This window comes from Caretta caretta, chromosome 3 (genome assembly GCF_965140235.1).
Source record: "Caretta caretta isolate rCarCar2 chromosome 3, rCarCar1.hap1, whole genome shotgun sequence".
In the NCBI taxonomy this organism is placed as follows: domain Eukaryota; kingdom Metazoa; phylum Chordata; order Testudines; family Cheloniidae; genus Caretta; species Caretta caretta.
The window spans coordinates 55,975,131-56,000,232 of NC_134208.1; the positions used below are offsets into that span (position 1 = coordinate 55,975,131).

General features: G+C 39.7%; 1 protein-coding gene across 2 annotated transcripts in view; it reads right to left on the reverse strand.

Moving 5' to 3' along the window:
• The window catches only part of LMBRD1 (LMBR1 domain containing 1), a 245,666-nt gene that overhangs the window by 204,273 nt on the left and 16,291 nt on the right, over positions 1–25,102 (reverse strand). For both annotated transcript variants that reach the window (XM_075126513.1, XM_048846014.2), the window contains exon 4: positions 1,698–1,795. In XM_075126513.1, coding sequence (XP_074982614.1) covers positions 1,698–1,795 — 98 coding nt within the window. The remainder of the gene's footprint in view (positions 1–1,697; positions 1,796–25,102) is intronic.

Sequence of the window (25,102 nt, forward strand, 5' to 3'; positions counted from 1 at the left end):
ATGGTGATTAATTGCACTGTTAAATACCACAATATCAATTGAAATTTATTAAATATTTTTGGATGTTTTCCCACATTTTCAAATATATTGATTTCTATTATAACGCAGGATACAGTGTACAGTGCTCACTTTATATTATTTGTTATGACAAATGTGCACTGTAAAAATGATAATAGTATTTTTCAACACACCTCATGCAAGTACGATACAGAGATTGTATTGTTGTCGAAGTAACTTATAAACGTAGATTTTTGTTGGTACATAACTGCACTCAAAAACAAAACAGTGTAAAACTTTAGCCTACAAGTCCACTCAGTCCTACTTCTTGTTCAGCCAATCGCTAAGACAAACAAGTTTGTTTACACTTATGGGAGATACTGTTGCCTGCTTCTTATTTACAGTGTCACCTGAAAGTCAGAACAGGCATTCGCATGGCACTTTTGTAGCCAGCACTTTAAGGTATTTACATGCCAGCTATGCTAAACATTCGTATGCCCCTTCATGCTTCAGCCACCATTCCAGAGGACATGCTTCCATGCTGATGCTCGTTAAAAAAAAATGCATTAATAAATTTGTGACAGTTCTCCAAGGAGTTCAGTATGTCTCCTGCTCTGTTTTACCTGCATTCTGCCATATGTTTCATGTTACAGCAGTCTTGGATGATGATCTAGCACTTGTTTGTTTTAAGAACACTTTCACAGCAGATTTGACAAAATTGAAAGAAGGTACCATGTGAGATTTCTAAAAATAGCTACTGCACTCAACCCAAGGTTTAAGAATCTGAAGTGCCGTCCAAAATCTGAGTGGGACGAGGCATATAGCATGCTTTCAGCAGTCTTAAAGAAGAGCAACACTCTGATGCGGAAACTACAGAACCTGAATCACCAAAAAAAGAAAATCAACCTTCTACTGGTGTCACCTGACTCAGTTGATGAAAATGAACACACATCAGTCCACTCTGCTTTGGATCATAATCGAGCAGAACCCATCATCACCACGGACTTACATCCTCTGGAATGGTGTTGAAGCATGAAGGGACATACCAATCTTTTGCACATCTGGCACGTAAATATCTTGTGACGCCGGCTATGACAATGCCATCCGAATGCTTGTTCTCGCTTTCAGGTGATGTAAACAAAAAGCGGGCAGCATTATCTTCTGCCAGTTATAACCAAACTTGTTTGTCTGAGCAACTGGCTGAAGTAGGACTGAGTGGACTTGTAGGCGCTAAAGTTTTACACTGTTTTGTTTTTAAATGAAGTAATTTTTTGTACACAATTCTACATTTGTAAATTCAACTGTCATGATAAAAAGAGATTACACTATTTATAATGGGGGAATTGAAAAATACCATCTTTTTTTTTACAGTGCTAATATTAGTAACAAAAAATAAACAGAAAGTGAGCACTGTACACTGTATTCTGTGTTTTAATTGAAATCAATATATTTGAAAATGTAGAAAACAAATTTTTAAATAAATGATATTCTGTTCTTTAATGGCGCGATTAATTGCGATTACGTTTTTAATCGCTTGACAGCCCTATTTATTTTGTTTAAAATTAAGATCAGAGACAACGGTTCAACAAAAGGCTACTCTGAACAGTTGAAGCAGAACAGCTGTTAGACTTCATTATTTGGCTACTGTATTCAGACCTTAAGAAACAAGTCCGCACTAGGTGTGGCATAAATCAGCTTACTGAGCATGTGCTGGTATCATCTTCATCCTTCTCCTCATAATAGAAATAGACAAAAGGAATCCACAAAAACACAGAGAACAATATGATGGAATACAAAGCTGAGGAGAGAAAAAAAGCAGAGAAAAAAATTAAATCCAAGTTGTGTTGGCTTACATTGTTACACCACAACAGCTAAAAATTAACTGGTAAAGTAATCAAAATGTCTTAGAATGTCACCATTTCCTCTCATCCCAACTAAAAAAAAAAAAAGGTCATTCTGATAATTTACCTCTAGAAAAAGTGGGTTGAAATTGTAGTGAGTCTAGTCATTTGCTAGCCACATAAGACATTTATTACACATCAACCATTAAGATGAACCTGTCAGGTCTCAACAAGTCATAATAACTGGTAATGCAGGTTTTCAAATGGCATGCAATTATATGATCAAAATATCTGCAATTATTCCTACATATGTTGTCAGTCATGTGATCTTTAGAGCTATTACGTCCCAAGACTGTTTTTTTGTAGAAAAAACCCAAAACATCAGTTACTGAATATGTTTCACGTACAAATAAATCAGACTCCAACCATCAGTGCTTTTGAAAACTAGTATCCTATTGCCAATATGCTCTCAGGAGTTATTAGGGAGGGAGGGGATATAGGACAGAAAACGGCAATAGCCAGGACCTTTCCTTCCTCAAAACTTCAGACCACAAAAATATAATTCTGCAACTGAGACTGAGCCCTTCCATCACAGAGGGATGAGAAGAGGAAGAAAAGAAAAGCCACCAATAGCCAAAAAACTGAAATTAGTTGCTGGATCACTCCTTTGACACTTGGAGACAAGTGTGAGTGTGGCCCTCCTCTCATTGCTGGGAAAGAATCAAATGATACCCTCTCCTCTCCATTCTGCCTCATACTTCACAGTTCTGAATAGCTGACACCCACATACTTCCAGTAGCCATAGTGACAGCAAGAATGAACGGACATGTGAAGGAAGAAGCACACAATATGCATAAGAGGAGGAGAGGGGGAACAGATTAGTCAGTTCTTTTACAAAGTGACAGGAAACAATATTAAGTTCATGAACTAATTAACATATTTACTTAAAGTCTTCAGAAAGTTGTCTTTCCTCAGATTACATGCTATAAACTTAGGGGAGGATGCTTGTTCTTATTAAAAGAAAATGAAAAATAACTTAAGAATTCAACACGCAAATCCTGTATGCACAAAATCCTCAATGCTATCTTAATGAAGTAATGACCAGCACCTTGATTAGAGTAAATCTTAGCATATTAGCACATCTGAATATAAAATGACAAAAAATTAAAGATAGGTCATTTAGGCTCATATTTAGGCTCACAGGTCATTTAGGCTCATAAATCACTCATATTATTCCTATACATTCTAAGAAATTTAAATCCAATTAACATGAAAAAAACAGAAATTAGTCTCAAGAAAATGCTTTGTCTGCGACAACAGAAATAGGCTGTTTGGTTACTGAAGAATGTTTTGGCTGTTCATCTTAAAAACACCACTTAATATAAATTAACTTGCAGTTTATTTATATAACGTTTTCTAAATTCATAAAAACACTTATTAGCTAACTAGGTACAGCTCACAATCACTAGACCATTCCCTTCTTCAAAAGCTGGAGGAAAACAAGTTAAATCTGAATAGTCCTAAAACCATGGGGTCTGGTGGTTATGGTAGTACTGGACAGCCACATGTAAAAGCAAGCCTAAGGACTAATTTCCAGGCAGGCCATCAGTGACTCTTGAGCAACAAGTTGACACATTCCCCTTAATGATGGTCAACAACAGATCTTTGATTTTGCCAGTCCTTGTATCAGAGAGGTAGGCTTTTCTCCAGACATGCTGAAGTAAGCCCCTATGTATGAGTACTCCTCAGAAAGCAATAGGCAATTCTTCTTCTACATAAATTATCCAGGTAAGTGCTGGGCATTAAGCACTTCTGATATAACAAGTTCCTTTAAAGGTGTATCAATTCAGTCACCCAAAATTATGTTTCCAAATTTAAGCAACTAAGTCTTGGATTCTACTTATGTATCTCTGCTAGTATTGCCAGAAAGCTAGGTTGGAGGTCTAGAGATTAGTAAAATGTTCAAAAGGGCCTTGATCTTGAATTCCACAGACTAAGAGGATGGGTGGATTTAGTGTGAGAAAACCCTTCTTGCACTTGAGGCTAGATAAGAAATAAGGTTATTCAGTCCCTCATTTTGCTCCACTCTGGGATATACAGTAACCTAAAAAGAGGAAAGCTGAGGTGAGCCAGCATGGGTCCTATGCTGTCAAGCCAGATTTTAACTAGACATTCAAGGTCAGGGCCTAGGTTTGACATTACGATATGAAAGGCAATAATATTATTGATCACTTGTCTCATATCTACTCTAGTGAAGGCAGAATGTGATCCTTAGAACTTACATTCTGTGAAACTACTTACATCTTATTGGTTGTAATATAAATATCTGCAAAAGACTTAGTTCACTAACAAGTCCTTTGCACTAAGTAAAAATCAATCATCAGCATTTTTAATTTTACATCTTTGACCAAGGGATTTAAATAAATCTGTGAGGTCAAAGAATTTCTGCTGTGCTTTTATTGTATTTTTAGAATAATGGATGATACAACGTAATTAATTCCGGTGGTGTATTCAATATTTTAAAATACTGATTACTGCTGTATACTGAATTTCTCTTGACACATACTATTGTGATACTAGATCTTTTACTTCACTAAAAATGAGCTGGGACTGAGGAGACAAAGCACCTTTCAGCAGAAAAAAAAGTTGCATGCCACTTAACAAAGGTATGCTTAAATTTAGTGCAAAGTGTAGAAGGCTGAACATAGCTACCTTAAGCAACACTTATTAAAAAAAATGTTGCAAGAACTGCAAAAAGCTGCAGAATCTATGAGATTCAAGATCAAGGGTGTTAAAACCAAAGCATGTGCACCTCTTATATAATGGAAACAAAACCTGCCTATCTATCTGGGTAGTCAGAGAACAGGAGGTTCTCTATCTGAAGAAATCACACATTGGATCAGACTTTCATCAATGACAATTCAGCGTCTTCAAAGGCCTCTGCTGGGCAGGGTCAGGATATCTTTATGACAACTGAAATAAAATGTGACCAGTGCAGTAATCATGATTGCTAGATGGTTCAGAAACGTGGCCCTTGCACAACTAAACTTTTCAGTGTCAAAACTTATGGCACATTCTTAACATCTGTTGGTTTGATTGAGGAAATACTTAGACCATTCTGGCAAGCTGCAGTATTGCACCAGCAGAGAAAAAGGTGAGTGTAATGGAGGGGTCATGTCCAAAGCACAAAGAAGGTACACTTTTATAGGTTTACAGAGCTGAGGTCAAAACTAAATATGAAGGAGGTTGGAAGATTCAATTGAGGGATTTAAGAGCCTAAACACTCTCATATTAAATCTTGCAGAAGCAAGATGACTTGCAAGGGACCATTCAAGATGGATGTCCATTCTATGTGCCGAAACAGCTACACCATAGCCATGTCAATCTCCTGTTACTGCCTACATTTAATGAGAAAACAATACCCATCATACATACTATTTCAATAATCAACAATTTAATCACAATAATCCTACTTCGTTAGTTGAATAAGTAAAAGTGTGGTGATTGAGTTAACAAGCTTTGATATCAAGCTAGGCAAAAGAAGTTAGCTTAATACTAAACCTAGATTACCTCCAGCTAAGTACTAGAGACAACTGTTTCTTAATAGAAAGCACAAAGTCTGAAATTCCCACTTCTCTAGTTTGACTCAATTTAAGAATGGCCATGCTAGCTCAAAGCAATGGACCATCCGGCCCAGTATCTTGTCTTCCGATCGTGACCAATGTCAGCTGCTTCAGAGGAAATGAGCAGAACAGGTCATTATCAAGTGATCCCATCCCCTGTTGCCCATTCCCAGCTTCTGGCAAACAGAGGTTAGGGATACTCGGAGTAAGGTGTTGCATCCCTGCCCATCCTGGCTAATAGCCATTGATGGACCTATTCTCCATGAACTTCTTTTTGGAACCCTGTTATAGTCCTGGCCTTCACAACATCCTCTACCAAGACGAGTTCAACAGGTTGACTGTGCGTTGTGTGAAGAAATACTTCCTTTTGTTTGTTTTAAACCTGCTGCCTATTAATTTCATTTGGTGACTCCTAGTTCTTGTGTTATGAGAAGGCATAAATAACTATTTACTTTCTCCACACCAGTCATTATTTTATAGACCTCAATCATATTCCCCCCTTTCCCCCTCCCCCATCATCTCTTTTCCAAGATGAATAGTCCCAATCTTATTAATGTCTCCTCATAGGATAACTCTCTCAAACCCCTAATCATTTTGATTGCCCCCTTTTTCTACCTTTTCCAATATATCTTTTTTGAAATGGGGCAACCAGCTCTACATGCCATATTCAAGATGGAGGTGTACCATGGATTTATAGAGAGGCAATGATATTTTCTGTCTTCTTATCCCTTTCCTAACAATTCCCAACATTGTTAGCTTTTTTGACTGCTGCTGCACACTGAGTGGATGGTTTGAGAACTATCCACAACAACTTCAAGATCTCTTTCTTGAGTGGTAACAGTTCATTTAGACCCCATCATTTAATATGTATAGTTGAGATTGTTTTCTGATGTGCATTACTTTGCATTTATCAACATTGAATTTCATCTGCCATTTTGTTACAAAGTCACCCAGTTTTGTGATTTTTCCTTTGTAATTCTTCACAGTGCTTTGGATTTAACCATCTTGAGTACTTTTCTATCATCTGCAAACTGTGCCACCTCACTGCTTACCCCTTTCTCTACATTTAGGAATATGTTTAACAGTACTGATCCTAGCACAGACCCCTGGGGGACACCACTATTTACCTCTCTCCATTCTGAGAACTGACCATTTATTCCTACCCTGTGTGTCCTATCTTTTAACCAGTTCCTAATCCGGGAGAGGACTTTCCCTCTTACCCCAAGACATCTTACTTTGCTTAAGAGCCTTTGGTGAAGGATTTTGTCAAAGGTTTTCTGAAAATCTAAACAACTATATCCACTGGAACCCCCTCGTCCACATGCTTGTTGACCCCCTCAAAGAATTCTAGTAGATTGGTGAGGCATGATTTCCCTTTAAAAAAAAAAGCATGTGATTTTTCCGCAACACATTGTTCATCTATGTGTCTGATAATACTGGTCTTTACTATAGTTTCAACCAATTTGCCGAGTACTGAAGTTAGGCTTACTGATCTGTAATTGCTAGGATCGCCTCTGGAGCCTTTTTTAAAAAAAAAAAAAAAGGACGTCACATTAGCTATTCTTTAGTTATCTGGTACAGAAGCGGATTTAAGCAATAGGTGACGTACTGCAGTTAGTAGCTATGCAATTTCATAGTTGAGTTCCTTCTGAACTCTTGGATGAAATCCTGGTGACATATTACTGCTTAATTTATCAATTTGTTCCAAAGTCTCCTCTGACACCTCAATCTAGGACAGTTCTTCAGATGATTCTAAAAAGAATGGCTCAAGTTTGGGAATCTCCCTCACATGCTCTGCTGTGAGGAATGATGCAAAGAGTTTTTAATTTCTCTGCAATGGCCTTATCTTCCTTGAGTGCTCTTTTAGCATCTCAATCACCGAGTGGCCCCACTGGTTGTTTGGCAGGCTTCTTACTTCTGAAGTGTTTAAAAAATTTTGCTCTTACTTTGCCTAGCTGTTCTTCAAATTTTTTTGCCTTCCTAATTATATTTTTATACTTCATTTACTAGAGTTTAGGCTTCTTTGTATTTTCCTCAATAGGATTTAACTTCAACTGTTTAAAGGATGATTTTTTGCCTCACACTGCTTTTTACTTTATTGTTTAGCCACAGCAGCATTTTTTTGGTCCTGTATATTTTTTAAATTTAGGAGGTTTATTTGTTTTGTAATGTAAGACAGGACAACAATGATTTTTACACCACCACTTATCCAACACACACATAAATGGCAGCCAATTAGCGTAACATGTTGATCAACAGCCTCCTTTGTAAATGCTATTAATTTGCCATGTTGACCATGAACATTTTTTTCCTCTCATTAAATTTATGCTAACACCAAAGTAATGGAATACATCAACACTGGCTGAACAAAGAATCCTTGACTTCACTTGGTAAGATTGAAAGTGAAATGTTACAACAAAATGACATTCAGAAAACATTTTTCTTGAATTAAGAATGCACTTGAAAGACACTTAAAAGCTATGACAAATTTTTAACCTGGAGTCAAGAGTGCCCTCCTGTTTCTTTAAAGATAAGAAAGGGTCCTCAAACATTTCTGTTTAACACGGTAGTGAACAGGGGTTAGGATTTTAAAGCAACAACTTAGCAGCCAACAGTCTGGTTTAATAGGGACTACTGATTTCTTGAGTGGTTAACTGGATTGTCTTTTTCCTCCTCCTGATGCCTGAAGGCCATTTTTCTTTCCGGCCTCACTACTGGCCAAACTGTAGAGAATTCAGATGCTGAAAACTTTATTTAATCTTTCAGGAACAACTAAGGTTTCAGAAATTGTTGATGCTCTTTCATTTGGCTTTTGAGAGCAATAGCCTGGAGGACAGAGATTCTACACTGAAGGAAATGTTTTTATACAATCAGTTTGCCTACAATATGCAATATGACCATTTTTGAGGCATATTTCAATCAGTGGATCATTCAGAATCAGATGCATTACATGGCTATAAAAAGATAAACATATACTAAAGATTTTGATTACCTCTGCTGAAGTAGGACAGTTTGTGGGAAAATATTATAATTGTTGAAAACGCAAGTGTACAAATTAATTACAGAAATTCAGTAAAGTACAACAGAGGCCTACTAGGAAACATAAAAGGATACATTTTGAAAGCGTGTAGTCCAACTGAACCTTGAAAAGGGTCATTTATAAGGAAAGTTCTCTTCCTAATAACACTGCATTAGGATTATTAGTAACAAAGTACCTGTAATTCTGTTCAGGAAGAGAAAGCAGGGAGAAAAGATACTGAAGACAGAGTAAACAAAACATTGTATTTACATATGAATTAAATATCATATTGCTCCCCTATGCTGCTCTATGAAAGCTAAACTCACAAAAACAGGTTATGTTTTTCAGAAGGTTGTTATACCAAGCAAGATTCTGAAGATTATGAACATTAGCTTTCCAGATTGTGAAAAAAGATTTTACAAACTTCATTTTTCAAATATCTCAGTAATGATTTATAATAATCTGTAGGTCCAGAAAGCAGTCTGAATATCACAAACTGACAATATCTTGCTCTGCCCAGTAGGAAGAAAGCTCTTGAGCGTGTGAAGAAATTAGAAAAGGCAAGGCCGTTACCTTTGAAAGATGTGAGTTTTTAAATGCATACTATTGATCTTCATAGGAGAAGATTAGACATTCTAATCCATTTTGTTTCTATCACTTGAACACCGATTTTTCTTTAACAAAATAGTCTACATATTGATCTATGTCCTTCCTAAGTCAACTCAGTGGCATTCCAAACAATGTATTCTGAAGCAAAGATGGTACTTAGATAGTTATGGTCTTCTGAAGAAAGCACAGTTAAAGAGGAGTACCACTTTTCTTTCAGGATAACAGCTCTGAAAAAAAGAAAAGGAGTACTTGTGGCACCTTAGAGACTAGCAAATTTATTTGAGCATAAGCTTTTGTGAACTAGCTCACAAAAGCTTATGCTCAAATAAATTTGCTAGTCTCTAAGGTGCCACAAGTACTCCTTTTCTTTTTGCGGATACAGACTAACATGGCTGCTACTCTGAGCTCTGAAAAAGTAGCTCATCCCATCTGCAAAATACTGTCTGTAAAAATGCAAATGGAAGTTCATACCAATTTCTTCCTCAACAGAAATAGAAGCTAAACATGGACAAGAATGCTAAGGGCTATCCCACATGACAATTGCAGATTTTTTTTTTTCTCCCCAGAAGAAAAACAAACAGTTCTAAGTGGTAGGGGCATGAATTCTTAGTTAAAAATGTAGTAGAACCCAGGGAGAAGAGAGTTCTAATCCCCCCCCATACATCAGTTACTAGTTAATTGGTGGGTACTCATTGTTCACAAACTTAAGTTTCACAGATATAGATCCCCCCTCCCCAACAGCAAAATTCAAACTCTCCTTTTAATAAGACAGTTTGTAAAGTACAAACACCATCTGAAACAGCAACAGTACCTCCCAGCCAAAAAAGTCTAAGCCATACTCTTTCATTTTAGAATTGTAAAAAGTTAAATTCTGAACCTTATTTAGGCAGGAAACCCACAACCAATGCCACCATGCCGTAAAACCAACTATTATATTAAAGAAATCATAATCCAGATGTATTAAACGGAGCACCCCTTAGGACTGGGAACCCATTCTACTGCGCACCATATAAATACAAGCAGACAAGAGTTGAAAATCTAATGCAATCTACAGCTCAAGGCACAGTTAAAGAACAAAAAGTCCTTCTAGTCTTTTCCATTGAGGTTATTAAACCAGGCCTATCACCTGGATTCACCAGTAGCACATTAAGCAACTGGACTAGCATCTTTACTGCACAGGTTACCTTACTCCCTCCAAACAGGTTCTTATTCATATATGAAGGATTCTAACAGTGAAATAGTCAAGGCCAACTAAATTATTTTTAAGAAAGCCAATGTACACTTCACACTAGTAAAGTATGTTAAATAAGCAACTCTGTATTACAGTAGTCTAACCTGACTGTTCCAGAAAGATGAAATACCTTTATTGCACACTGCTAAACTCTGAATTATTCAGTAGTCTTTCTAGATGTACATATGCACAAGGTATGTAATAAAACTCCTCTTTACTCCACTGCAATATTTAAGTGGTTTTTAGAAGCCATTTTTATTCAGTGTTTGGTCAATTTCAAGATCCCATACTGGAACACTAAAGTTGAATGTATTACCAACAACTTAATTTTTTGCTGTACAGTAACTCCTCACTTAAAGTCGCCCTGGTTAACGTCGTTACATTGCTGATCAATTAGAGAGCATACTCATTTAAAGTTGTGCAATGCTCCCTTATAAAAGTCGTTTGGCAGCTTCCTGCTTTGTCCACTGCTTGGAGGAAGAGCAGCCTGCTGCAGCTAGCTGGTGGGGGCTTGGAACCAGGGTGGACTAGCAGCCCCCCCCCCCCACAAATCAGCTCCCCATTCCCATAAATTCCCTGTGCAACAGCCGCCCAGCAGGCTATCAATTGCCGGCAGTTCAGCTGTCCCTCCCCCCCACTGCCATGTGCTGCTCCTGTCCTCTACGCCTTGGAGCTGCTCTCCAGAGCCTCCTGCTTGCTGTGCAGGGGGAAGAGAGAGGCTAATGTCAGGGTGTCCCCCTCCCCCCTGCTCCTGCACCCCACTTAACCCATCTTCCATAGAGCAGGGGGGGGACACGATAGGGCTCAGGACGGAGGGAGCTTCCTGGCAGCAGCTGCCATCTCAGCTTGCTGATTAACTTAAAAAGGCAGTATACTTAAGAGTGGGGTCATCGTATTCAAAGGAGCAATGTGCATCTCTCTCTCACACACACACAGGGTGCGTCTCTCTGTCTCCATCTGCCATGCTGTCGCCCCTTCCTCCATTTGTGCAGTGTTGTAGAGCCTGAGGCTACATTAACAACAAGTTAACCCTTGAGGGCTCAGCCAATTGCTAGATCATTTAGCAGTAAGGCATTGTGTGAGAGTCTTTTTTCTGGTGAAAAAAAGTTTCCCTGGAACCTAACCCACCCCCCATTTACATTAATTCTTATGGGGAAATTGGATTCGCTTAACATCGTTTTGCTTAAAGTCGCTTTTCAGGAACATAACTACAACCTTAAGCGAGGAGTTACTGTAATTTCTAAGGGAGTACAAGACAAAAATAAATGTGGATTTGCTGGTAACAGATTAGAAAATTAATTTGCATAGTCTAATAATAATGTTGTTCCCACTTCTCTCTCCTTAGTGTCCTATTCCCGCATGCACAAGTTACGTTTCAATCCTTCACTGCCTCAAAGAGTTTACAAAGGGTAGGGACGAACCGTTTTATTTCTACATTACTTGACACAGTGAGGTCCCTAACCCTGAATCCGAGCCTTTAAGTAACAGTATTAGGTAGTATTTCTGATATTAAACTTAGTTTCTCCTATGCTCACTTCATCTAATTACTCTTGAAACATTATCTTGTACTACACTAACTCTCCTTCCCTTGTCAGTTGCATCCTTCAGATATTTGTAGGCAATTATGCCGCACTTTAGAAGCTTTATTGAGCTATAGCTATTCAGACTGTACTTTTTTCTCATTGGTCTTAATCATTTCATCCATCTTCCAAATTCACTCTATGGTATCTATTTTGTGGTTATTGATGTGTCCAGGTATGATGCTCTGTACCTTGGGGGAACAGCCAGCATGCCCCATCTTCATCTTTATAAAATGATTGTGTGGTATCCAATGCAAAGTGTCATGTTGGGTGTCTTTGCAAGGCTCATAATGCACTGAGCATGGTTGTTATAGTGATGTTATAGTAATTGTTACAGTAATGTTATAGTAAGATTATAATTTCATGTACATAGTTATGAGGCTGAAAATGTATCCTCATGGCTTAAAGCAAGCCTATGCAAAAACTTTCCAAGAATAGTTCACACCTCAGGAGGGCATGGATGTGACAAAACCACCCCAGCCTCAAAGGAACAATGGACACTTGCTTAAGCAGCAGCAAAAGAATCTGTTAGACTCTCAAGGGAGTCACCCCCTTCCTTTGGGCAGTTTGGGATTACAATGAGTTAATGCTCAGCTGACACTGAAGGGGGTGGGGGGAGGAGGCAAAGCCTGGAGGAAAGAAAGGACATGATAAAAGGAAGACATTTTGCTATGCTCTCTCTCTTCCACCAACAGCTACAGAGAGCATCACCACCACCACGCAACCGAACCACTGATCAAAGGGGACAGCCTGGCTGAAGAGCCAGCCTGTGGTGAGAAGTATCTAAGTTTGTAAGGTTTCAGAGTAACAGCTGTGTTAGTCTGTATTCGCAAAAAGAAAAGGAGTACTTGTGTCACCTTAGAGACTAACAAATTTATTTGAGCATAAGCTTTCGTGAGCTACAGCTAACTTCAGCGGATGCATACATCGGATATTAACAGCAGCTTAGAAAGTGTTTTGCTTTTATTTCATTTGACCAAATCTGACTTATGTTTTGACTTATCACTTAAAATCGATCTTTATATAGTTAATAAATCTGTTTATTCTACCTGAAGCAGTGCGTTTGGTTTGCAGCGTGTCAGAGGCTCCCCTTAGGATAACAAGCCTGGTACATAAAATTTCTTAGTTAAATTGACAAACTTACATAAGCTTGTAGCAGCCAGCAGCCATAACTGGACAATGCAAGACTGAGGTTCCTAGGGTTGTTTCTGGGATCCAGAGATATTGGCTAGTGTCGGTCGCTTGCAAGTAGCTAGGAACAGCTTACATGCTAGAGGCTGTGTGTGAACAGCCCAGGAGTGGAGGTTCTCACAGCAGAGCAGAGTAAGGAAGGGTAAGGCAGGCTCCCAGAGTCCAGGATTGGAGTGGCCTAACAAATCACTGGTCCAGACAACACCAGAGGGGAACATCACACCCAGAACTTGCATGCAGAAACCAGATAAGCAGATCTACTGGCAAATCACAATAGCAAGTCTGCTGTGCCCCCAAAAGAATATATCAAAAGGTTTTAAAAAACTGACATTTATGGAAGAAGCATGGCCTTCTGCAGAAGTAGTAGTTCGTAATACTAGTGCATTGGCCACTTTGGTATTTCAGAAAGCAATCTGTGACTAGTACTCTTTACATAAGTTTCTCAGGAAAATTCCCATCACTACAATACCACTGGTACAGCTCTTTAGTATCCTAAAAGAAATCTTCAACACACAATCACTTAAATTCCTTTTTTCTTTCCAGAAATATTTCATTTTGCATGAAAAATAAAAACACAGGAAGAGTTGGGAGAGTACAGACCACTCACTATGGTGACAGAGGGAAGACCCAGCTCAAACTACCTCTGCGGCCACCTCACCCATCAGCCAACTGAGTCAACAGCTGTGCTGCTCTCTGCCTCACAAAATAGCTGCCTTAAACTTAGTCATCCTGTGCCTAGTTTCAGGTCCACCACATACTGCAGTCAAAAAAGGGTGTGTTTCTAGTGAGATCTTGGCCCTGCAGAATTTAACGTTTTTCAGTGACCTGGAAGAAAATCAGTTGAAAGTCTGTAAGAGAAGTGGGAAATAAACAGGACAGGTCACTGATACAGAGCGATCCAGATTGCTCTAAAAGCTACATGCAAGCAAACTATACACGTTTCAATACGACAAACCATAAATCTAACAATGTAGGCCATGCTTACAGGACGGGGGCTAGTCACGGAAGCAGGAACTCTGAAAAAAGATTTGGGGATCATGGCAGACAATCAGCTGAACACGCATTTCCAGCGCAACTCTATGGCCAAAAGGGCTAATGCAATCTTTAGATCAGAGGTCCCCAAACTGCGGGCGACCCCCTAAGGTGGCACAGAGTAAGGCGCAGCTGGGGCCTTGACCAGCCCTCACAGGGGACTGGGAGGGAGCACCCAGGGCCCTGGCTGCCAGCCCTAGCTTTGGCCCCATTACCCCAGTCTGTGTCGTTCCCCTCCCCCCGAGCCACAGCCCTGCTCGTGGCCCCAGCTCAGGGGGGGGGGGGGAGCGGGGGCACGAGCCTGAAAAGTTTGGGGACCATTGCCTTAGATGTATAAACAGGGGAATCTCGAGTAGCAGCAGGGACTTGTGTATTTGGTACTGGTACAACTGCTGCTGAATACTGTGTTCAGTTTTCAGAGTAGCAGCCGTGTTAGTCTATTCGCAAAAAGAAAAGGAGGACTTCTGGCACCTTAGAGACTAACCAATTTATTTGAGCATAAGCTTTCGTGAGCTACAGCTCACTTCATCGGATGTCCAGTTGTGGTGCCCACAATTCAAGAAGGATGTTAAGTTGGAGAAATGATTAAAAGGTTAGAAAAAACTGATTTCTAGCAACAGACTCAGAGCTCAGCCCACTTAGCTTAATGAAGAGAAGGTTAAGGAATGTAGTCTTGATTGTAGTCTATAAGTATGTACTTATGGGGAACAAATATTTGATAATCAGTGTGATGTGTTATTCCATATTCTTTATTAAATGAATATGACACAACAGATACCCTTTATGCCAGATGGCTCACGTGCGGTATCATTGGAAAGATTATGATTTACTGAATGTGATTATCCAATTTGCATGCCTGTATCATTTCTGTATCTGAAGTTAGGAATATTGATTATGTATCCGTATTTCAACTACGCTACTTTGGGTGATGCCCACTGCTAACACTTCAGGTACAACAATGGAAAAGCCAGACAGGGTGAATAGCCCAACTGCAAGGACAATGGACTGTCCAAAGCTTGGCCTTCCTGTGGATAACCCATACTGCCTTAGATTGAGGAATGCTGTAATCCTACAGAGTCAGGTGGTCTTGGCACCTGATACTAAAACATTACCTGGGACTGCTTCTAACTTTCTACTGTAAGGGAAGAAGGGTCAAACTAGGCAGACAAAGGACTCCTGCCCTTATGCAATTCCTATTTAAGGGTGGGCAAATGAGGTAATCCAAGATCCTCAGTTCTCCCCTGCTACCCAACCCAAAGATGGCTACTGGAAACTACTAAGACTGAACTGGGGGAAAGAACTGAACACAGGCTGGAACGGTGTCTGGCCTGTGAAGAAGATTATTAGAACCACATTTAGGGTGAGAATTTGCATGTAACCAGTTTCTTTAGTGTAGTAAGCTTAGTTCGCGTGCTCTATTTTCTTAGTAATCTGTCTTGTTCTGTCTCCTACCTCCTTAGCTACTTAAAATACACCTGTTAATAAATTTCTGGTTTATAATATAACCCAGTTTGTGTTATTACTAACCGAGGGGGCAAGAAGTTGTGTATACCCTCCCTCCACAATGAGGGAAGAGGCAAATTTCATATAATTTTGTACTCCAAGGGCGGGGGAGGGGGGTGGACATCTGGGTGCTCTGGAAGCCCATTAAGCTGAGCCTTCCCAGAGTGGATCTGTGTAGCTGGGTGTGGCCCTGCCTGTGTGCTTGGCTGGAAAAGGCTGGGGAGCAAGCCCAGCAATACCAGATAAAAAGGAGGCCCAGGCTGGCAGAATAGTCTTACAGTGGCATCCCAGCATACCAGGTGACATCCCAGGGGGTCCAGTCCATCACAGTGGGCTCTTTCATGTAGCTAAGAAAGGTATAACATGATCTAATGGCCAAAAGTTGAAGCTTGATAAATTCAGACTGGAAATAAGGTCTTTAAAAATTGCCAATGATGGAGAATCTACCACTGCCCTTGATAAATGTTCCAGTAGTTAATTACCCTCACGGTTTTGTTTTTTTTTTTAAAGTTGTAAAATGTATGCTTGAATTATTTTGGGGATGTTCTGTTGCCTGTGTTATACAGGAGATGAGACTAAATATTACAATGGTCTCTTCTGGCCTTAGAATCTTTGAATCTATTGAGAAAAGAAAAACAATGATTGGACAAAATGTGTTTTCCATTTTTCTTTGCATCTGGGAGATGCACAAAGGCATTTGTGACCTTCTGCTTCTGGGAGAAATTTTTTGGCAATTCCATAGGAGAACTGACTACTTACATGGCAGGAATTCATAGTAATAAGATATGCACTGATAGTGTAATTAGCAACTATGTACAAGAGGTTTACATTAAAGTCATACAGGCATTTCTTAAGTTTAGTGCTTGAGACTGCAAACGAAAAATGTAGTACTGGAGATCCATATTTTCTCACTGACTATCAGATTGGAGCGATCTACTTAATTCCTAAGAGTCAAGTTAAGCATTCAAAACATTAGGAAATGCAAGTTTAGGTTGCCTCTTCAACCTTAACTCTACCCTTTTGAATACATGCTGTTTGATTACATTAGTCTAACTTTCAACTGCCTGACATTGCTACTGAAATATGTAAGGTAACTAGGTTAAAATATATACACAAAATTGTTACATACAATTAGAGTTATGGAAACATTAAAGTTAAGATAATCATCAATAAACTGCTTTCTACTTTGTGAAATTTCATACTGCTGGACTAAGCAAGGTAAGTGCAATGAAGTGATGACCAGCAAGCACAGAGCATTAGTAAACTTATTAGTATAGAACACAATGGGGCTTAACCCACATGTACCAAGACAACCCTATTTTTAGAAACCCCATCAGTTACTGCAGTTTCCATAAAGGATTTGTTTCATGGACCTTCAGTTTGTCAAAATTCTAATGGACTGTGAAGGTACTTGCTGCTTATTTCTTGCTTTGCAATCTGACCTTTATGTTGGCTATTACTAAAGTTAGGATCTGATCACGTCAGCCTCCTAAAAGTTAATGAAAGCAGCTGACCTGTGCATGGTCAGTGTGACTTCTTGTGAGCTTTCCAAGCTTCATCAAGATTGAAGTGGCATTGTTAAAGGTTAAATGCATTGGTCCAAAAGGGCTTACCGACTTGAAGCAGTGGTGAGGGATGTTAAGGTCTTGGTGGGTGGGAAAACAGCTTCCCACAATCCTTTGGAATTCCTCAAGGGTTGTGGTATTGCGGCAAATGGATGAGGGAGCAATGTGCAACAGCAGTGGCAGCCAAGGTGTTCGGGTTGACTTAAGGGTTCCAGTGATGCACCAGATAGCAGTATTCAGTTGGATATCAAGTCAAGTATGACTATTTCTGGTCCCTACTGGTGCACACTGCCCTGCTACAGAATACACATGGGCCATCACTAATGTCTAACACTGATGCTCCCTTACATGTTCTTGCCAGTTTCTGGACCAGGTTGACACTTGTCTTCCTCTTGGCAGCTACCTTCTTCTGATCATAGAATATCAGGACTGGAAGGGACCTCAGGAGGTCATCTAGTCCAATCCCCAACTAAATCAAATGGTCATAGAAGGGAAGATTAGCATGCAATCCAGCCTCACTCAGATAGGTCAGAGAGGGATCAGGTTGCACAAGTGTTGCTGCAGAAGATCACTTTCTGGGTGTGCTTAGCATTCCTGTTCTCAAGAAGGAATGCAGTGACTGCTGTTTTGAAGGATAACAACGATTTGAAACATAACTCCATTAACATCTCCGTGCAAATCAGAAAGGTATTTCAAAGTTAATCTATGTCAAAGAAGCAGATGAACTTGAGGTTTATTACAAGCTCAATCAAGACTGAGTCCAGAATACCCAACAGAAAAATAAATGTCATTCATAAAAATTATCACATAAGACTGGGGTAATATTGATGATCTATAAGAAGCAAAAAGCTTCTCTTCGTCATTCCACCTACAGTGAAAAAAAAAAAACCACAGGCAGATTAGACAGAAAATAGATGTGAAAGACTAAACAAATCCAACAGTACTTTACAAAAAATTTAAATCCACTGAAGGAGCTACAAAATGTTTTTGAACATACAAACTTTTATAAGAGATGCTTAATATGTAAAGTATAATTCTATTCTGAAGTAGACCTCAACTTTCATCATTCAATATTTAGTTGTCTCCAGGACTTTGAGCACCAGGCCACCAAGTATGAGAAGGAACTTAGAACGAGTCACACTTTCCACTTTAAGCACATAATTGCAGAGGACAAAATCCAGAGAGGCTTCAATATAGATCTGCCCAGAGTTTTTTTATGGCTGTGGTTAGGGATGCCGTCCATGGGCCCACATCAAGGAGCTCTTTCTTGGTACATCCTGCCTAGGTTTTTTCCCCGCAGAGATTCCACCAAATCTAAGGAACTAAAGGTCAAGGTACATTGGTTTCAAGTGTCGAAGCCCTGATGGCATCAAGTAGTTATTGGTGGATCTCTCAGTTTTCATGGCATTGGCACTAATCCTTAGTGGAGGACACTTGGATCTGCTCTAGGGGTAAGCACAGTATTAGTGCTCAGCATGCTTGGCTCACACATACTTTAATTTTGATGGTTTATCCTTCAAAGCACTACAGTTAGTCTTATAGTTCTCCCCCGCATTCTTCAAGGGAGGCTTGGAAGCCCACCACTGTTTCTTCAGTGCCGATCATAATATCTTCAGGCTAGTTTGCCTACTCAGAGAACAACCAACATGGTCATCTGTCCTGAATATATTTGTCCCATTGCCATGGTGGGGGCAGGGTGTCACGCAGCAGCCTTCCTTCCTTCTTCAAATACATATCTACCTGAAAGATCAAGTAGTAGAGCACTGAAAGAGTCCCTAAGCAACATCATAAGAATGGGCATACTGGGTCAGACCAAAGGTCCATCTAGCCCAGTATTCTATCTTCTGACAGTGGCCAATGCAAGATGCCCCAGAGGGAATGAACAAAACAGGTAATCAAGTGATCCATCCATCCCATCACCCATTCCCAGCTTCTGGTAAACTAGGGATACCATTCCTGCTCATCCTGGTTAATAGCTATTGATGGACCTATCCTCCATGAATTTATCTAGTTCTTTTTTGAACCCTATTATAATCTTGGCCTTCACAACATCCTCTGGCAAAGAGTTCCACAGGTTGACTGTACATTGTGAAAAAATATTGTTTTAAATCTGCAACCTATTAATTTCATTTGGTGACCTAGTTCTTGTGTTATGAGAAGGAGTAAATAACACTTCCTTATTTACTGTCTCCAGAACACTCATGATTTTATAGACCTCAGTCATATCTCCCCCCCTCCCACCAGTCATCTCTTTTCCAAGCTGAAAAGTCCCAGTCTTATTAATCTCTCCTCATATGGAAGCCATTCCATACCCGTAATCACTTTTTCCAGTTCCAATATATCTTTGAGATGGGGCAACCACATCTGCACACAGCATTCAAGATGTGGGCATACCATGGATTTATACAGAGGCAACACGGTATTTTCGGTCTTCATAGAATATCAGGGTTGGAAGGGACCTTATCTATTCTTTTCTTAATGATTCCCAACTTTCTGCTCGCTTTTTTGACTGCCACTGCACACTGAGTGGATGTTTTCAGACAGCTATCCACAATGACTCCAAGATCTCTTTCTTGAGCGGTAACAGCTAATTTAGACCCCATCATTTTATATGTATAGTTTTCCAATGTGCATTACTTTGCATTTATCAACATTGAATTTCATCTGCCATTCTGTTGCCCAGTCACCCAGTTTTGAGAAATCCTTTTGTAGCTCTTCACAGTCTGCCTGGGACTTAACGATCTTGAATAGTTTTGTATCTGTAAATTTTGCCACCTCACTTTCTCTTTTTCCAGATCATTTATGAATATGTTGAATAGGACTGGGCCCAGTACAGACCTGATACGTCTAGATACCATGACATTTTCAAGTATCAAGAACACTGTTGCTTCAACATTTCTCAAGCTTCTTGGTGCATCTGAACTCAGGCATCAACGGCCTGAGGAAAAGGTCAGCAAAGTAGTACAAAGTAGAACAGAACCACCTAACAGGCAGTTCCTCCTCTCTCAGGTACAGCCCAAGCTGAGAAATTCCTACTTTGCATTTTTTGGGTGGGGGAGAAGGGGAGTAGGAATTTCCCACATATGGTGAAGGAAGAAGATGGAAGCCCAGAAGTGTGAACAAGAAGCTGCTGCACTCCCCAAAGGAGGCTATCAAATATAAAGGGAAGGGTAAACACCTTTAAAATCCCTCCTGGCCAGAGGAAAAACCCTTTCACCTGTAAAGGGTTAAGAAGCTAGGATAATCTCACTGGCACCTGACCACAATGAGGAGACAAGGTTCTTTCAGAAGCTGGGAGGAAGGAGAACAAAGGGTGTCTGCCTGTCTGGGTGATGCTTTTGCCAGGGTCAAAACAGGAATGGAGTCTTAGAATTTAGTAAGTAATCTAGCTAGATATGCGTTAGATTATGATTTCTTTAAATGGCTGAGGAAATAACCTGTGCTGAAAGGAATGGATATTCCTGTCTTTGTATCTTTTTGTAACTTAAGGTTTTGCCTAGAGGGATTCTCTATGTTTTGAATCCAATTACCCTGTAAGGTATTTATCATCCTGATTTTACAGAGGTGATTCTTTTACTTTTTCTTCTATTAAAATTCTTCATTTAAGAAACAGATTGCTTTTTCATTGTTCTTAAGACCCAAGGGTTTGGGTCTGTGGTCACCTATGCAAATTGGTGAGGATTTTTGTCAAGCCCTCCCCAGGAAGTGAGGTGCAAGGCTTTGGTGAGGATTTTTGGGGGAAAAGACATTTCCAAATGGCGCTTTCCCAATAATAAACCCAGTTACACATTTGGTGGTAGTAGCAAAAGTCCAAGGGCAAAAAGGTAAAATAGTTTGTACCTTGGGGAAGTTTTAACCTAAGCTGGTAAAAGTATGCTTAGGAGGTTTTCATGCAGGTCCCCACATCTGTACCCTAGAGTTCAGAGTGGGGAAGGAACCTTGACAGAGGCACTGAACTGGGTTTTGTGATGCAATGCAGAACTTTCTTGCACAGGAAGTCGGTATCTAACAGCAGCAAGGAGTTGTTAGTATAGCTCGCTTTAGTCAGACAGCCAGGATTACCAAGCAGTGGAGGCCATATAAGTAGATATGTACTTAAGAGAAATGCCTATTTTTTGATCACCTTAACTGATTGGTCTTTCAGCTCTCATATAGATTGTGTTGATCACAACAAGTCTTCCAGTCTTCTCTTATTCTGGCCTTCCTTCTCCACGTGTGGCCATGCTTTTTCACAAAAAAATCTTCCTCTATCTTTGGAGGTTGGTAGAATGGTCATTTCTGTTCCTGTGGGTACCACTCGGCAACAGCTACAGTCCATCAATTGTCTGTAAGCCTAGTCATATGCCTGGCCCATCACATCACATTTTACTGTACCTGCTTTCAACAAAGACATCCTGCACTTCACTCTGCAGTCTGTTCACTTCATTGGCGACTCGGTAGATTGAAATCCTGAGAATTCTTCTTTCCATCCCTCTCTCTGTGAGGGAGGGTTGTTGCTCTTCTGTCTTTGTCAGTGCCCAGGTTTTGCTACTGTACAACATTGCCAGCAGTACTATTGAGTTGAAGAGGTTGGCATATGTTACCTTGTTGATTTTGATAGAGTTGAATGTGTGCCAACCAGCTTTTTCTTCTTCCTTTCTGTCTATTATCTATTATATATGCCTTAATCCAGAATAATGCATCAGAAATATATTAATCCATAGACATGTTACAATTACCACCTCGTATTAGGAATAACATTCACTTCGCAGTAGATACAGTGCTGTTGGCCGATTTAGAAGATGTGATAAATTAGTGGAGATTATGAACATGGTAAAGAATATGGTTTACAGTCGAATGTGGACAAGACAAAAACCACTGATGGTATACAAGGATCCTGAGGAAACATGCAAGATTCCAGTGAATGACACAGCCATACAGCAAATGAGAATTACTGCTACCTAGAAATCATTACAAATGATCAGAGACTGCAAGCAACAGCAAAAGATGTTCTGGAAGAACATCGGATAAAGAAGGGATATAAATATTAACATTAAAAATTCTGACTCCAACTTAAATTTGGTCTATGTTAAATTATGGCTGTGAAATATGGACATTCAAACAGTCGATAAAGAAACAATCCTTTGAATTATGGTATTCAGAAGAACTCTGAAAATATCATGGATAGATCACTTAACCAACTAAAGAGTATTAGGGAGGACTTAACTCAGAAAACATTACAAGATCCTATGAAAAGATTTGATCTGCAGGGCACATTTTTAAGTGATTCAGCATGCAATGCATTTTTACAGGCACTGGAAGCAAAAGTTGATGGCCAATGAACAGGAGGCAGAAAAAGAAGATTTTGGATAGACAATGCAATATCCTGGGTGGATCAAAAGGACTATTCATCCACAAAGAGATTAGTACAGGACTATATAGAATGGGCTACTATGGTTGCAACCATCCAGTAATGGAGATGCCACATAAGAAAAAGATACCTATAGTAGGAACACTAGACAGTTATAAATTAGAGTCACTGCTAGGATTAAATATTCCACTCTTTATGTGTATTAGATTTTCCTATTGAAAATGACAAAGAAACTATATCTCCACTTGAAAGCATTTTAAGAACTAAAATGGACTTCATGTAGGATACAACACTAACTGCTGATTTTCATATGTGAAGGGGGATAGGGGGGAGTCTGCCTTATTCTACTGTCACTTTGGCTCATTACTCCTGTTAATTATAAGACTGCTGCATAAACAGTGCTATTCACAAGCCGATTTTTAAAAGAAACTATAACTGATTAAACTTCTGCAATATCTGTGCAGCGTAATTGTTAGATTCTGAAACCTCCTACCTCCAACTTTTTTTTTAAACTACTACATATGGGAAGACCATAAAATCTGATCTCTGTGCATCTCCTTTGCTGCCTAGTAATTCCTAACAGGAAAGAGACCTAGAACTTTTTACTATTAAATTCACCCACTACTGGCATAAACAGATTGACTAAAATGGAATTCTATCAAATACACTAGCAGTAAACTGGTTTCATTTTTCCCCACCCCGAAGACTAGTTCTAGAACTGGTGGCCACCATAAATCAGACAACTTGGATGCAGTTGCTGGATCCCATGTGTTTTAAGCCTCCGGAGTCTAAACAGTGACCAGGTACCATCCCTGCCTTGAGTCTCTAGGTACATCCTTTGGGATGCTAGATAAAGGATCTGCACCCCTCCAGAGAGCTGTGGTCATTTGACCCACTATCTACTCATTGAAACCAATGCTGACCCCTCAAACTCCTCCCATAGCTTTAACAAACCCTCTCTCAGAACTCCACCCGAAAGGTGAGAGCCTTCTGGGTTTACCTCCTCAAGGGGGGAAAACATGGTAGGCGTGAACACTACTACATGCAATAGAGTCTTTGTAGGGGACTTTTACACGTCATTGCTCTCTAACAGCACAACACTACACACATTTCCCTGACAGTTTCCCCATCACTCCAGAGCATCTTTTGGGCTAGAGTCGGGATCATCCAGGGCCCTTCTATTTCAGTGCACAGCTTGGGTTCTGAAACAGGAGTCTTCTCCTGCAGTTTGCCTACTTTGACCTTGGTCAGTCTGTTCTCTTCCCTTCTTCTACCTAACTTTCCATTTCCCTCCCTCCCCAGTCCTCCCATAAGAGTTTTTTGTTTTTTTTAAAAAACTGCCCCTGCTCTATCACCTTTGTCTTTGTCCTGCTTGGAGGATTTCTACACTCTTCACTTCCCCCGACCTCTGTTCAAACAAGATGAGGAAGTATCTTCTCACAGCTTAAACACAACCTCTTAGGATATCTCTTGTCATGTCAAAGCACAGTTATTAAAGTTACAAACTCCTGATTGTTCTATCTGGTACGTACTTGTTGCAAGACCTGTCAAGCAACTGTGTATACACTTCATAATGGCTTTCCATGATACAGTAGTTTCATAACCAGAATTCATAAATTGTACTGACAGATGCCTCAACATTGTCACATCATACTAGAGGTTTTCCTTGTCTACTTACTCGTTTAGACTAGCCAGGTCACACAAGTCAAAGACAAAGTGACAGTTCATTCATAAGTGTACATATTATGGCTATTTAGATATAGCACAAGAGAATCAGGGTCTTCTATTTGTGTAAGCCAACAAGACAAATACAAAAGTAGCTTTAATAAAAAATTATTTGCCTCAAAGTTAGCAACAGTCTTAAGAGATTCAGTTACAATTTCTGTTCTTCTAGAAATAAGGAATGAGAAAAAAAACATGTGAACTATATAGGTATTTCACCTTTTTCCTCTCCACCACCTTCAGTGACTCAGAGCAAACCATGAAGGTATAACACTTTCAAAACAGGATAAGCAGTCTCAGTTTGCTTTCCAGTCTCAAAGTGAGACATTATTAATAAGCAAGCTATTTTAGAACATACATTAATAAGTTGACTTATGATGCCCAGTGAACATTTCAAAACTATCACAGCTGAATACAGGTAACCAAGCATTCTCCCAGCACTGGTTTCATCATACGTTTGGATATGTAAAAGAAGCCATTATGAGGTTTGATAAGGTAACAGGACCTTTAGTATGATCAGCACACTAACACCCAGGGGTACCATTTGAGAATGCTTAAGTTCTATTTTCAAGATGGACCTAGACACATGGTTAGTTCTGAAAATTTTACCTTAGATCTGTATTGTGCCTTCAGTTCACAACAACTCCATTTCAGCATCACTGCCTGGCCAGTCTAGCCAAGCAAGTACAAGAAATTTGAGTTTTAAATAGTGAAGGACAAAAGTATTGATGGGGCCCAAGATTTGCAGGGTTACGTGATAAGAAAAGAGCTAGGTCCCAATTGCTTGGTGGCAGCCTTACCAATTGATAGTGTATAACCCAAATGGGTCAGATAGAACT